Raw genomic sequence first — 16,102 nt, forward strand, 5'->3', positions numbered from 1 at the left:
TAAGTGAAAAAAACCTTCTTGACCATATTTCCGCATGCGATCTTCTACTGAAACGTAATGAAAACATTCCTTTTTTAAAACACATTGTAACTGGTGATGAAAATTGGATACTCTACAACAATGTGGAATGGAAGAGATCGTGGGGCAAGCGAAATGAACCACCAACCACACCAGAGGCCGGTCTTCATTCCAGAGAAGGTGACTTTGTGTATATGGTGGGATTGGAAGGGAGTCCACTATTATGAGCTCCTTCTGGAAAGCCAAACGGTTAATTCCAACAAGTACTGCTCCCAGTTAGACCAACTGAAGCGGCACTCGACAAAAAGGGTCCAGAATTAGTCAACAGAAAACGCGTAATCTTTCATCAGGATAACACAAGACTGCATGTTTCTTTGATGACCAGGCAAAAACTGTTACAGCTTGGCTGGGAAGTTCTTTTTTAAATTTTTATTTATTTATTTATTTGTTTTTGCGGTACGCGGGCCTCTCACTGTTGTGGCCTCTCCCATTGCGGAGCACAGGCTCTGGACGCGCAGGCTCAGCGGCCATGGCTCACGGGCCCAGCCGCTCCGCGGCATGTGGGATCTTCCCGGCCCGGGGCACGAACCCGTGTCCCCTGCATCGGCAGGCGGACTCTCAACCACTACGCCACCAGGGAAGCCCTGGCTGTGAAGTTCTGATTCATCCATCGTACTCAGCAGACATTGCACCTTCAGATTTCCATTTATTTCGGTCTTTACAAAATTCTCTTAATGGAAAAAATTTCAATTCCCTGGAAGACTGTAAAAGGCACCTGGAACAGTTCTTTGCTCAAAAAGATAAAGAGTTTTGGGAAGATGGAATTACGAAGTTGCCTGAAAAATGGCAGAAGGTAGTGGGACAAAAGGGTGAATACGTTGTTCAATAAAGTTCTTGGTGAAAATGAAAAATGTGTCTTTTATTTTTACTTAAAAAACCGAAGGCACTTTTTGGCCCACCCAATACATATTCTAGTAGTCCATTTCTCCTTATTGCTGAGTAGTGTTTCATTGCTTGGGAGTTTACCCGTTCCTCATTTGAGGGACACTTGGGTTGTTTCCAGTTTTTGTTACATATGAAACAACCCAGTTGTTTCATACAGTTATTTATATACAGATTTTTTGGTGAACACAAGTTTTCATTTCACCTGGGTAAATACCTAGGAGTGGAATTGTTAGGTCTTATGGTAAGTGTATGTTTAATTTTTTTTTAAAAAAAGACAGTGTTTTTGGTTGTTTTGATTTGATTTCCCCTTTATACTGGTTAGGAAGCTGTAAATTCTATGTTATTCTATGGTCACCGTTGAAACTTTATTATCCATCCTAACATTCTAGACTTAATCAGTATTTTAACCTTCCCCTAATAATACAAAGTCTTTAAAAATACAGAGTACTCTCACTTAAGTGCTATTTTTGGTAAAATGTTAAATTTGCCCCTTCCTCTCCACCATACATAGGATATTTTGAAATCAGATGCTATTTGTTTAGATTTGCCAATGTGTTTCCCAGTTTTTTTGCTCACCCCTTCGCATCGCACGACCTTCTTGGGGTTATTTTTTTTCTTAAAGTGTATACAGTCATCCGCTAGTATCCTTGGGGGATTGGTTCCAGGATGTCCCACAGATACCAAAATCTGATGATGCTCAAGTCCCTTATTGTAAGATGCATATGACCTATACACATCCTCCTGTTTACTTTAAATCATCTCTAATTACTTATAATACCTAATAAAATGTAAACGCTATGTAAATGGTCATAAGTACAATGTAAATGCTATGTAAATAGGTGTAAATGCTATGTAAATAGGTGTAAATACAATGTGAATACTGTGTAAATAGTTGCTGGGCACATGGCAAATTCCAACTTTACTTTTTGGAACTTTCTGGAATTTTTTTTCCCCAGTGTTTCTGATCTGCAGTTGGTTGAATTCCTGGATGTAGAACCCAGGGACACAGAGAGCCAACTGTATGTTTCTTTAGTGAAGATCTCCTGGGGGTAGACTCTGGTTTTTGTTTATCTGGAAATGTCATTTTGATGTTAGACTTCAAAGATATTTTTGCTGAGTTAACAACTTTTTTTTAACTACTTAAAGATAATATTCCACTATTTTCTGGTTTCCATTGAAAAGTCTTTCAGTCAGATTTTGTTTCCTTTGTCTTTTCTTTTTGAGTGCTTTTTTATTTTGGGGGGGGGGTACGCGGGCTTCTCACTGTTGTGGCCTCTCTCGTTGCGGAGCACAGGCTCCGGACGCACAGGCTCAGCGGCCATGGCTCACGGGCCCAGCCGCTCTGCGGCATGTGGGATCCTCCCGGACCGGGGCACGAACCCCTGTCCCCTGCATTGGCAGGCGGACTCTCAACTACTGTGCCACCAGGGAAGCCCCTGAGTGCTTTTAAGATACTCTGTTTATCTTTGAAGTTTCACCCAAATGTTTCTAAGTATGAATTTTATTTGTCCTGATTTTTTTTTTTTTTTTTTTTTTTTGCGGTATGCGGGCCTCTCACTGTTGTGGCCTCTCCCTTTGCGGAGCACAGGCTCCGGACGCGCAGGCTCAGCGGCCATGGCTCACGGGCCCAGCTGCTCCGCGGCACGTGGGATCTTCCCGGACCGGGGCACGAACCCATGTCCCCTGCATCGGCAGGCGGACTCTCAACCACTGCGCCACCAGGGAAGCCCTGTCCTGATTTTGATAAGCTGTGCTTCCTATATCTGTAGACGCATGACTTTCATTGGATTTTAAAAAATCTCAGCCGTTAGCTCTTCAAATATTGCCTCTCCTTCATTCTTTCAATTCTGTCTCTCAAAAGCAAGAATAGCCACCCCCACCCCTGTTTTGTTTCCTTTTCTAAAAACACTTGCTTTTTTCTGTCTCCTTAAGTATCTGTGCTGCCTTCTGGGTTATTTCTTATTTCTGTTTTCTAATTCACCAAATCTCTCTTTTGGTGTGTCTTATCTGCTCTTTAACTAATTTATTGAATTTTTAATTTCCACATTTATAATTTTTCATTTCTGAAAGTTCTGACTTTTAAATTTAACTGTTATTCTGATAATTACACAATTTCCTGTTCATTTTTAGTCCATCTTTTGTTTGTTTTAACATTTCCTACATGCTATATTTACTTTGTATTTGATAAATCCAATGGCTAAAGTCTTGGGAAGAGGTGGCATAAAGCTTTTGTTTCTACTGACTCAAGCTCAGTGATTTGTTTTTTTGTTGTGTGATGATTTTTATTATAATCTCATCTTTTATTGAAATTAATATTTTCAAATCCTGAGAGCATAATTTATATATTAGAAATGCATGTCTCTTTTTTTTTTTTTTTTTTTGCGGTACGTGGGCCTCTCACTGTTGTGGCCTCTCCCGTTGCGGAGCACAGGCTCCAGACGTGCAGGCTCTGTGGCCATGACTCACGGGCCTAGCCGCTCAGTGGCATGTGGCATCTTCCCGGACCAGGGCATGAACCCGTGTCCCCTGTATCAGCAGGTGGACTCTCAACCACTGCGCCACCAGGGAAGTCCAGAAATGCATTTCTCTTGAGAGGATTTGTATATTCTTCTCCTGTGATCTAGGGATACTACCACCCTGAAGCTAACTTAATTCTCCATCCAGGGTCTTGGGTTTAACAGGGATATCTCAGGTTTACCTCTCATCTTGTCTTAGTTATTGTTGGTATTTGCCTTCTGAGCAACACTGAATTTTTTGTATGACATGGGCCACTCTTCTGGTTTCAGCTCACTCTTTTTTTTTTTTGGTCTTTTTTTTTCTTTTGGGAAGGGGGGATTCTTTGAGAGCCCCCTTACTTTCTAGAAATGTTAACAATGAGGGTTTTTTTATTTTTTAAAATAATTTATGGGGTGTCATATTTTAGCAGAGGAACCTTTCAAAATATCTAGTCTGCTCTACTATTGTAAGTAGAAATTAATGAGATTAGATATGCAAAGTGGCAATCTAGGTTACTTTAAAAATATTAATTTCCTTCTGTCTTATTAAATTATATTTTGCCTACCAATTTGTATAAGTGTGCTTGACATCATATGGTTACTTTTTGTGGACACTTTCTTTAATCTCTTCTAAGGGTTTCTATTTTCTGCTATTCTGGAAATAGTAAATTTATGGGAAAATTTAAGTGTTTTGTTGTATATGAGGTAAATGTGTAGAATGTGCTGTAGAAGATTGAACCTAGGTAGAATTTATATCTCAGTAGTGATCCAAAAGAATTCTGCTTCTTTCTTCACTTGGTAGTTAACATATTTGGTATATTTAGAGCAGTGGTTCTCAAGTAGAAGGACTCTGCTGTCCCATCCCACACCCCTGAGGGACATTTATCACTATCTTGAAACATTTTTCATTATTCCGACTGGGTTGGGCATGCTTCTGGCATTTAGTGGGTAGAGGCCAGGGATGCTGCCCTACCTCCTACAGTGCACAGAACAGCCCCCTCATGGTAAAGAATTCTCTTGCCTAATATGTCGGTAGTGCCTGATTTAGAGAAATGAGGTAAAGATAAATTGTTGATGCTGGTGGCTATATTTGGGAGGAAAGTTTTCCAGGTTTTTTAGAAAAACTGAAAGAAAGCCTTAACAACTGTTCTCTCGTTTACTTTCTGTAATTCTTCAGCACAGACATTCACATCCATAAAGCCAGGACTAAAAGTCCAATTTTTTTGACTACTACTAGTTAATTGAATTGTTTATTATTTCTTGCAGTTTCTTTTTTTTTTTCTGTTACAGAATAAGTAACAAGTTTTCATTGTGGAAAACTTGGAGAGAATAGAAAATTATAAATAGAAAAAAAATCATTCAGTTCCATAATCTATAAGCAAAGACTGTTAACATTTTGGGGTATCTAGTTTGTTTTCTTTGCAGATATTTTTAATATAGCTTTGAGAATACTATATAATTTTCATCTTAAAACCAAGCATAAGTATGCATAGTTGTACAGTTTTATTGTCGCTTAATCACTTCCCCTTTGATAATGAAGTTTTTTTTTTGTTTTTTTTTTTTAGTATGAGTGATGTTTGATGAACATCTTGTACATAGTTAAGTTTCAGATTCCTTCTTTAGAATAGATTCCTAAAAGGTTATTACTGGGTCAAAACGCATGAATAAGGTTATTCACAGGTTGGTGAATTTATCCTACTGTCATCAGTGTATGAGACTACATTTTTTACTACAGCCTCATCAGTCTGCATTCTTCTTAAGAAATTGATAGAGTCAGCCTTCTATTTTTTTACCAAACTATTTTATAGTCATGTTATATCCACATACAAAGCTTTTGGAAGCTAAAAAAGGAAAAATTTTTGCACTGAAGATACAGTTAATCTACCAGAATTAATGGAATATAAAAGAGTAATTAGAGAAACCAATATGAACAAATGTAAAATTTCCTTGGAGTTACTCAATTTATGTAAGTAATCTGCTGACCTGCAAAATTGTGTCTACCAGTTTTGTAAATTGAATCTTATTTTAAGTGCACTGAGAGCGCATTTAAAGAAGCTCTGTAATAGGTCTTCTTGTTAAGTGGGAAAATGTCCTGTCATATTTTGGTTGTGAGTATGTTATGGTTTTGTTTGTTTCATAAGAAAATTTGTTCACTTATTTAAGTAATATGAATACCTTCTTTATGCAAAAATGGGCATTGTGGTATGGTAGCGCCTTGAGATGTATGAGAGAGTAAGCTATACAGTGCAGTGCTTTCATGAGATTACATCTGTATGTAACTTTAGGAGTCAGGGGTTCCCTCATTTGATGATTTGAGAAGTACAGGGATATAATTCATTGCTCCAAACTTTCTTATTTAAACATACACCCTTGTAGCAGTGTTTGACATTTCCTTGTTAGAAAGTTATTCCTTTGCTTTTTTTAATGAAAGGATACTATAAGAGAGATGGAAGGGTAGAGGGTTGGCTGGAACAAGGGTAGAGGCAGTATTAGGGAATAAGGAGAGACAAAGTTGCTAAATGTGAGGGAGGGAGCAGAGGAATCTGAGAGAACAATAATAAGTTAATTCCTTTTCAAATTGTTTTGGAACAAGATAGGACTTGTTAGGATAAATATCATAAATGAATAAGCTGTGAATATGATGAATTTAGTCTTATTCTCATAATACAGATGAATTGGAAAACAAAATGTCCTGCTTTAAAGGAATAATAATGACTTTGCTAAATTTTCACTTTTGGAAATTTAGATGATATCGTTAAAGCCTTAATTTGTGATTGCTAGTTGTAAAGGTACTTGAAAGTAATTCATATGGTAGTTGTTTCTTCATAGTTAAGTTTGGAAGTTTTACTAGGATGAAATTGCTGTGTTCAGTTTCTCCTACTGTGCAATCTTCATAACTGTATTTTATAACTTACCAAGAGCTGGAAGGAAAGTAATTTATTAGTTTAGAACTTAAAGCAAAACAACAAAACCTAACTTAACGTTTCTCCACTTCGAAATGTGAAACAGATAACGTCCAAACCTTACATATCATTGTCACTTTCTTAGGAAATATGAAAATATTTAAGTAATAACTTTGAATTCTTTACCATTGAGCCCCTCATATATATATTATTCTCCTTCCATCAGACATACACTAAAGCAATATTTGTGTTTCCAAGAAGCTCATGTGTTACAGGTACTGTTTGCTTCTAACTAGGTGGTTACTTGAATTTATCTTTAAATATATTATTTAGTGTGGGTCTGACTAAATTTACATTGACATAACTATTGTGGGGATTAATAGTTTAAGATAACTTTTAAATATTTGTAGTTTATGGAATGAAAACACTGTTCCAAGTTTAAATGTGCTAATTAAAAATGTTTTGAATTATCTGATACATAATTTTTAAAATACTATAGTTTGTAATAGTAAATCTGTAAAATATTTTATCTTTCAGGCGAGGGTTAAATCCACCACACAGGGTGAAATCCATCTCCATGACAACATTCACACAACAGGAAATTGAATTCCTTCAAAAACATGGAAATGAAGTAAGTGTTTTTTACAATTTTCAACTTTTTTGTTGGTAGTCATTTTAATAAGATTTAATAAGTTGCTTAGAATGGTGAATTTTCACTGTCTAAAAAGTTATTTTTGTATTCTATATTTAGATGTTGTAGAAAGTACTCATTTAATAATGTGTTTAGAATTAATGTCTACTACATAAATATTTTACCTTAAACCTGAGATGAAACCTGTGTGTAAACTTTGTCAGTATTGAATATAAAAGGCATTTTTGGAGGACATCTAGTATTGGAGTAACTGTTAGTTTTTGCTTTAAAAGACAAAATAAGAGAGGGAGAAAGGGAATTAACATTGTGGTATTGTAGTAAACTTTTGTTAGGCTGTTGTGTGATCAGCTTTCACTTGAGGACCCCTCTTTGCTTTTTACGTTTTTAACTTTAGACGTATGTGATGTTTAATATTGAGCAGTGCTCAGTAGGGAGGAGGTTCGTAGTGCTGAGGGGGCAGCCTAGCGTCATGAGGAACTCAGTAAAGATTAGCAGGGGAGCCTTTTCTTTCTACTCTGCTTTAATGGGCTTTCAGGAATTCCATTTTGTTTGCTTTCTTAGTAAAAGTGGTGGTCCTACTATTTAAAAAAAAAAAACTATAAAATTAACAGCAAAAGCAAGCATATTTTACAATCTTGGGGCAAGGATGAGCCAGTCAACCCAATTGATCAGTAATAGCCATTATTATTTAATATACACTTTAATCACTTCCTAGAAAGGAAATATTACTTTAGTTGTACTACAGTGGTTGCATGTTTTTTTTGGGTTTTTTGGGCATGTTTTTGATATGACACAGAAAAGAATTTAAGTCTTAAGATTTTATTAATTTCAATCTTCTTTTTCACCCTCAGAAGATATATGCAAGCGTTTTGTACTCTGCCTCTTTTTTTCCCTAACACTTTGATAGTAGCATCTTAAACTTGCTTGTCTACTTGTGATTCATGTGTGTATATGGTTCTAAAGTAGTAAAGAAGTATAAATTTAAGATTATGAAATATTTTTAAATACATGATTTAGAGAATTGAGCACACACTTTGAAGTTTCCAGACTTTGCCAATAAAAAATTATCTTGAGTAATCAAGTTCCAGACTGATGTAGGTACATTACAGGAAAATCTAAAGCAAGATAAAGGGCAGAAGGTGTGTAATGACAGTAAGTGTAGAAATGTATTTTTGGATTAAAAGACAATTTGAACTATTTGTATAAAGTTTGGGATTAGCCTAGTAGTGCATATTTTAAATTACTTCCTTAGAATTTTGGCCTTCTATACAAAATTTTGGACATCAGAATGGAGTCAGAAATGAAAAAATATTATCTGTTCTTAGATTAAAAATCAACTGACAGTAGATAAAGTCAGAGTAGTAGAACTGGAAAGGTAACAAACAATGCATTGGAGAAGTAAGTAAAAAACGTTCAAACCTGTCAGTAGATAAGATTAGGTGGAGACTGGTTCCAGAATACTACGATTGAAGGACCTTTTTTTTCTGAAATTGTGGTAAGTACACTTGACATGAGATGTACTCTCTTAAAAAATTTTTAAGTGTAAAATGTAGTATTGTTAACTATAGGCAGTGTTGTAAATGGATCTTTAGAACTTACTCATCTTGCATAACTGAACTTTATACCCATTGAATAGCAACCACCATTCTGTTTTCTGCTTCTGTGAGTTGGACTGTTTTAGATGCCTCATTTAAGTGGAGTCATGTAGTACTGCTCTTCTGTGACTGGCTTATTTCACTTGGCATAATGTTCTCAAGGTTCAGCTGTGCTGTTGCATATGACAGGATTTCTGAAGGAAGTTATTAAGGCTGTAATATCAAAATAAATTTAGAATATATGAAAAGAAATTTTAGGTAACTCATTATATCAAATAGTAGAAACAAAATACAAACAATAGAGATGACTGGAATGGATTTATGAATCTTAAATCCTAAAAAGAGTCATGCAAATTAATAAGCCATTTAAAGCCCTCACCATGGCAGTCACTGTACTAGGTACTTGGATACAGTTACAGAAATGTCACATAGGCTTAGCTGACATAGGGCTCATGGTCTAGTTCGGGAGACAGGTATGTAACAAATAATTACAACAGTGTGTTAGATAATTACTGATAAAGAATAAGAAGTTTCAGAAGTAATGTGGAAGGAGGGACTCAATCTGTTGGTGAAAAGGAGAGGATTGGGAAGATCTCACAGAGGGGGCTGAACATTTGCTGGCTTTTGAGGGTGACTAGGACTTAGGCTGGCAGGAAAAGATATTGCAGGCAGAGCAAACACAGTGCACAAAGAAAAAGAGATATTTGCAATGGTTCTTACTGCTAGAAAGTGTACCAACCATTTAATTACTTGTTAGGGGAGAAAAACATACTTTCTTGTGTCCCTAAGGACATCTTAGAACCAAAGTATTGGACTAGGTATATTTGATTCTTTACAATATTAGCAATATCTGTGTTCTTAAAATTTCAAGAGATGTATAGAAGGTGAAGATTGATATCATGAAATGCAGGATGATTGGTACAACTTAATAAAAAAATATAGACTTGAAGTACAAGTGCTTTATTATCAGTTTATCTTATTTAAACATTTAAATCCTAAGTATAACATGCATAGAGAAAAAATACAGATCTTTATTTTTTGTTTCAAATTATGTTGCCATATTTGCACTGTGTTTTCTCTCTCAGTAGTCTGAAAAGGACCATACTCAATCATATAAATTTTGGATTAAAAAGAAGGTACTGTCATACATCTTGTGCATGAATGGGTTCATGCCTGAAGTTAAAAGATCAAAAAGTATGTTAACTGCCAGAAGTCTTGGATCTTCTACCCCTATGAGGAAGTTTTAACGTTCTGAGGGGCATGTTTGGTTGTTACGATTAGGGACCGTTGCTGGCTTAAGCAGACAAGCACCATGGTTGCTGGATGATTCACAAGGTGTTGAATAGAGTTAACCTATATTCCATATGCTTTGGATGTTCCTCCAGACCTTTATAAGTGGGAAAAACCTTTTTACAGTCGGTCTGCATGTATAACTTAAATCTGTTTTATATGCTTTCATTAATAGCCGTGAACAACTTATTGCCAGAAGTCATGCTGCCAAGTCCAAAATCAAGTGTGGGAGGGGACTACCAAGTTACAGGGCAGAGGGCTTGGATACAGGAAGCCATTAATTGAGACCGTCGATGCAGTGACTTGACACATTTGTATATCTGGGAAAGATTTCACTTTTCATTGAGAACTTTACTAAGAATTGTTCACTGTTTTTGGCAAGTCACAAAACTGATGGCAGCACTACTCACGGCATTTGAGTCATTAATAAAGTACATCTGAATTGGTCTGAGTTGGTGACTGGTAAGCAGATGATGTTATTAGTATTTATAAATATGTATCACGGACACCCTTGATGTTTATAACATATCATTAGTATCTACAGATGTAGTTTACAAGTTACTTGAATATTACTTTAGAATTCTTAGACTCCTACAGTGTGTTCATTGGAGGAGATATGTACATTATCAGGATATAGAACATACTTGCCAGATGTTAGTAAAATATAACAAAGCACTTTGTGTTTATTGGTGTTGACATTTTTTCCAAAAGTCAGATATTTCACAAAAAATTTCCACATATTTATCTTGTAATGCTTTCTTTTGTATCATGATGTTACTTAAAAAAAATCTTTAGTGGTTTGCTCCATATGTCCTCTTTTATGATGTTGTGGGTCAACCATGGTCCTCTAGTTGAAGGAATTTCACTATTGGGTTAACTTCTGATTATCAAACTTAATGGAAGGAAGGCTGGCTAACAGATAATTCAGTAAAAGGAAAATGTAGAAGTAATTTTATTTTGAACCATACAGTTTTTCTTTTCTAGTAATAAATTAATCTTCCTAATTATGTTTCAGGACTGAGAGTAAAAGGGTTACTGCTGATGCTCCACAGGCATAAAATCTACATGTAGAAATAAAATCATGCATTCATTGACAGTATTTGATCATCTTTATGCTAGATAAAAAAAAATAACCCCCAACCCAGAAGCTAAAGCTTTAAAAAAATCCTTCTTAAACAGTAGACCCATAAGGTAAGGTGTGCTTTTTCCCTGGTTAACATTCATAATTGATTCATTCTTCATTCTTTTTTTTTTTAATTTATTTATTTTTTATTTTTGTCTGTGTTGGGTCTTCGTTTCTGTGCGAGGGCTTTCTCTAGTGCAGCGAGCAGGGGCCACTCTTCATCACAGTGCACGGGCCTCTCACTATCGCGGCCTCTCTTGTTTGCGGAGCACAGGCTCCAGACGCTCAGGCTCAGTAGTAGTGGCTCACGGGCCTAGTTGCTCCGCGGCATGTGGGATCTTCCCAGACCAGGGCTCGAACCCGTGTCCCCTGCATTGGCAGGCAGATTCTCAACCACTGCGCCACCAGGGAAGCCCCATTCTTCATTCTTGAAGCAGAGATTTATTAATCATCTACCATGTGCCAGGGATTGTCCTTGGGTGCTAGGGATACTGTCTATGATTCGTGCCCTCAGGTAAAGTTTACAGTCTACTAGGGGAGAGAGACAGTAAAAATCATTTTTTTCAGTTCCATTTGGTATAAGAGTGAGAAAGGGCTTCAGTTTAGAGTTGTAAATGCTTGGGATTATGCAGACAGTTTTTTTCAAGAAGTTATACTTATGGCTTAAATAGGCTTTATTTTATGAGACAGCTCTTTAGGCCTTTTGTGTAGTTAAATTGCATCTTTGGGAAGATTGGAGTTATTTTATAATCAGAAACAAGCATTGCCACAAAGAAAAATATTTTGATACCTAAAAAATTTAGAGTTCCAAATTCACATGCTGTGACAGTTTTGCTGGAATATTCAGGTATCATTTTATGATGTTATACTCAATCTATTATGCTGTTAAATAGGACACTAGTGGTTATTTCCTAAATCATCCTGTCTTATAAACTTATAATAAGTGATGGTCATTCTCAGTACAGAACAGTGGACTCTGTAAAGTAGAAGACCAATATCAGAAAGAGCCCGTAGGCCATTACCATAGTAAAGACAATGAGCTTTTGAATTAATCCTGAATCAGGGCATGGAGCTGTCAGGTAGTTTCAAAGTGTTGTATTCATTTCTTTTAAGTTTGATTAAAAACTAAACAATCTAACCCAACTGCAGCTCTCTAGGGAAATTGATAAAATTTGGGCTGGGCCTATTAAAAGAGTACTTGAAGTGCAGTGGTCTTGTGCAGAAAGGATTGGATTTGGACTTGGAAGGTTGAGAACGATGGACAAGATGCCTCTGAGCCTCAGTTTCTACAAGTGTAAAATAATAACAGTATCTTAATATAGAAAGGCTAGAATAATTTGAGCTCAAGCAACCTGTGAAAGTTCCCAGCATATTTCTTATTTTTTTATTTATTTATTTTTTTGCGGCACGCGGGCCTCTCACTGTTGTGGCCTCTCCCATTGCGGAGCACAGGCTCCGTATGCACAGGCTCAGCGGCCATGGCTCACGGGCCCAGCCGCTCTGCGGCATGTGGGATCTTCCCGGACCGGGGCACGAACCCGTGTCCCCTGCATCGGCAGGCAGACTCTCAACCACTGCGCCACCAGGGAAGCCCTCCCAGCATATTTCTTATAGAATAATATAGATATTCAGATGTTTGTTGAATCAGAATCTAAGATAGTAGAAGGTATAGAAGGATTATCAATATTTTTTTTTGACTTTTTGTTCAGAGTGGTTTCATTAGGGGAATTTTTCAGTTTTCTTAGAATACAGTAGCATCATTTACATTAATTTTAGGTTATGTATTTAAACTCTTGGAGCATTTTAATTATATGCTGAGCTTAAATAATATTAATAAAATTTGGCAGTTATTTTAGTAACAGCATATTAAATGTCATTATTGAGTGGCAGAGTTAAGTTACATACTCATTAATCCAGGGTCTACAGTTACTTTGCTGTCTGTACAGAGGTTGGCAAAACTGTTTCTGTAAATGGCCAGATGGTAAATATTGAAGGCCACCTACGTACAGTCTCTGTTGTATATTCTTGTTAGAAAAAATCTTTAAAAAGTAACCCTTTAAATATGCATAAACCAAATGATCAGGGGCAGTACAAAAATAGGCCAGTGACCCAAATTTGATCTGCAGGTGGTTGATTATAGACTCCTTGGTCTATGGAATTCCAGAGTTTTCAGTTCTCAATATAAATTCTTTTATAACCTTGCTTCTTTTCCTAGTTAATCTTTTTCTTGCTTCATTACCAATAGAAATGTTTGAACGCCAGTGGTTTCTGTATCCCACTTTTCTTGCCATTTTGCTCAAGCTGAATCATTTATCCTGAATCTGTTTTTCAAGACCTATCAAAGTTTTTACCCTTCCATCAAGTCTTTCAGGAGTATTTTAGCCCACAGGGACTAACACCCCCCTGCCCCCCATACTTTAAGCTTTTTTTTTTTTAATATAGCATTGACTCTAAGATTTTACACAATTTTTTTTTTATTGCTCTCATAGTTTCTTCTGTATTGGTCTTATTACCTTCAAAACATTATAGACATTTCCATGGCATAATCTTATATACTTCTTCATTATACCTAGAGCAGTGAGAATGTATGAATGTGTGTGTTTGTGTGTGTGTGTACATATATGTAAATGTGTTTATTTTAAATTTTATTTTAATTTTATTTGTTTTATTATTATTATATTTGTAAAAATTCCTGGGCTTTACTCCTCAGAGATTCTGACCCTGGGTGTGGGGTGGGGCAGAGGAGTGTCTGTCTGCATTTTCAGCCAGAAGCCCCATGTGATTCTGTTGCTGATGGCTACAGACCACCTTTTGAGAGAACCAGTACAGTAACTAAAGGCTCCATCCAGTCTAGACTCAAAATAATCTGTGGTCTAGTTTCGGCACCACTAATTGATAAGCCTTGTTACCTTGGGGAAACTACTTTTCCCTGAGCTTCATTTTCCTTTGTACACTATGGGAAATACCTGTCCTGCCTATTTGATGAGGTTGATTTGAAGGTAGTACGTGTGAAAACATTTTGAAAACTGATGTATTATGTAGATGTAAGATGTCAGTTTTAAGTGCAAATGTACTTTTTCATTGACTTCTAAGCTCAGGGGGAAAAAAGTATATAGGAAAAGGGTGTGCTTTGAACTGAATTTAGTTTAGGGAGATTTTTGCAGAATTACAGTCAATATGATGGTATTAATCAGTATGAAAAGTTAATTCAATAATAATAGTAACATTTCAAAAAATTTTAACTAAAAATATGTAATTATTTGAGAGACTAGCTTCCTAGTGAGATATTTGAGGTTTAAAACCATCTAGCTAAAATATCGAAGCATGTTCTGTATTAAAGAGGCTATTTGTTTAACTCCTGCATATTTATGAAGAAACACATATTTTAAAGTTTGGCCTCTATTTTGAAAGAAAGGCGAGGTGTTAAGTTTCTAAAAATTCTGGTGAATCAAATCAGTAATGACATAGTAATCTTTAAAATATTCAGATTGCATTCTTTGATATTAGTTGTTGGCTTTCAGAGAAATATCTAATGATACTAATTAACAAAAAGCATGTTGGAAATGTTATCTTTGTTTTGTACATATTGTAGCTTGTTGATCTTTCTGAGTGATGACTGAAAACTCAAGAGTATTGTAGAAGGAGCTGGACGGTAGTTTGTAACTACTCTGAGCATTTATTTAACTTTTTATTGCATTTGTATCCCAGGTCATATTATTTATTTCCTTCTAACTCTTTGCTTCAGCCATTCTAGCTTCCTCTCATCTCTCAGCTTTTGGTTCTTTCTTTCTTGCCATTAAGTATGTTATCTTTTTTTTTTTTTAATCTTACTTGAATCTAATTAAAAATAAAATTATTCATTCTTTTTGTTCTTTTTTAAACTTTTTGTTGTGGAGCTGCTCATATATCTACACAGCAGACAGAATAATGTACCAAACTCCTGTCCCTTTTTTATTATGTGAAGCAGATCTGAGACATACAATTTTCCTCTGTAAATTCAGGAACTAGATGTTATCTCTAAAAAAGGACTTTAAAAGAATATATAACTCCATATCGTTTTCATATCCATAGAAACTAATAGTAATCTAATTACATAGCCAGTGTTCAAGTTTCCTTTTATTTCATAAATTTCCTTTTTTCTCTTCCCTTAAGCATATGTTTGAATAGAGATGCAAGTAAGGCTCACATGTTATGAGTGGTTAATATGGGTTTTGAAACTCTGACAAAGGATTGGAGGCTAGATGGGTCAGACTTTGGCCTGCCTAGGCCTGGCTGGGACCAGGCAACTTCCTGGGGCCTGTACCAACCACTTGGTCTGTGGGATAGAGTCAGGTTTGTGCCAGGACAGTGGGGGCCTCAGACCAGGTGGTTACTCTGGGGCTGGATACACTGTAACTGGGGGCCCTTCCAGCTCAAGTCCCTGGGAAACATAGCAGTTGAGGTGAATTCCAAGCTTTGCAGTCAAACTCATAGTACAAGTTCTCCCGGTACATATCTGAGTTGTAGTCTTTCACATGTGTCTTCCATTGCTCCAGCATCACCTGCTACCAGGCTGCTGAAAATCAATGTTGCGTTCTTACTATAGAGCAGGAATGCTAGTTGGTTGCTAGGACCAACCAACAGCCAACAACTGGCATTCATCTTGGCAACAGAAGATTCCATCTGGATGCAGGGTGCTTAATGAGCTGGTAAGAAGGAACTTAAGAAAAGCTCTGGGGCCATAGATTTTTGACGAATTGGTGATGACATCGAAGGTTTTTTGGTTCTGTTTCATGAAATTCAAGCCATCCTGCACAGGCAAGATCATCTTTGGGTAGTAGTAGCCATAGGCCATGCCCGGCAGGAACTTCTTAGAGATTTAGATGGTATCTTTTGTCAGTTTTCTCCTAGACCATGGGCTCCACCAGTTCCCCAGGGATGATCTCTTACTGGCCTGTGATGCTAGGATTTTTCCAAGGATGGGGTGGGTGTGAGCAGTCATCTTCTGGCACTGGAACCTGTCCTGCCTTGTGCCACCTAACTGCAGTATGGTGCCATAAGTCTTACTGAAGGTGAGCAAGGCCTCCTGGTAGTGTGAGCGC

At 36.6% G+C, this 16,102-nt stretch overlaps 1 protein-coding gene across 4 annotated transcripts in view; it reads left to right on the top strand.

The window, feature by feature from the left end:
• Nucleotides 1-16,102, top strand: part of AGFG1 (ArfGAP with FG repeats 1) — a 73,127-nt gene that overhangs the window by 11,627 nt on the left and 45,398 nt on the right. For all 4 annotated transcript variants that reach the window (XM_082840942.1, XM_082840943.1, XM_082840944.1 and 1 more), the window contains exon 2: nucleotides 6,899-6,992. In XM_082840942.1, the coding sequence (XP_082697068.1) occupies nucleotides 6,899-6,992 (94 nt within the window). The remainder of the gene's footprint in view (nucleotides 1-6,898; nucleotides 6,993-16,102) is intronic.

Source organism: Leucopleurus acutus (genome assembly GCF_964270905.1).
Source record: "Leucopleurus acutus genome assembly, chromosome: 6".
Lineage (NCBI taxonomy): Eukaryota > Metazoa > Chordata > Mammalia > Artiodactyla > Delphinidae > Leucopleurus > Leucopleurus acutus.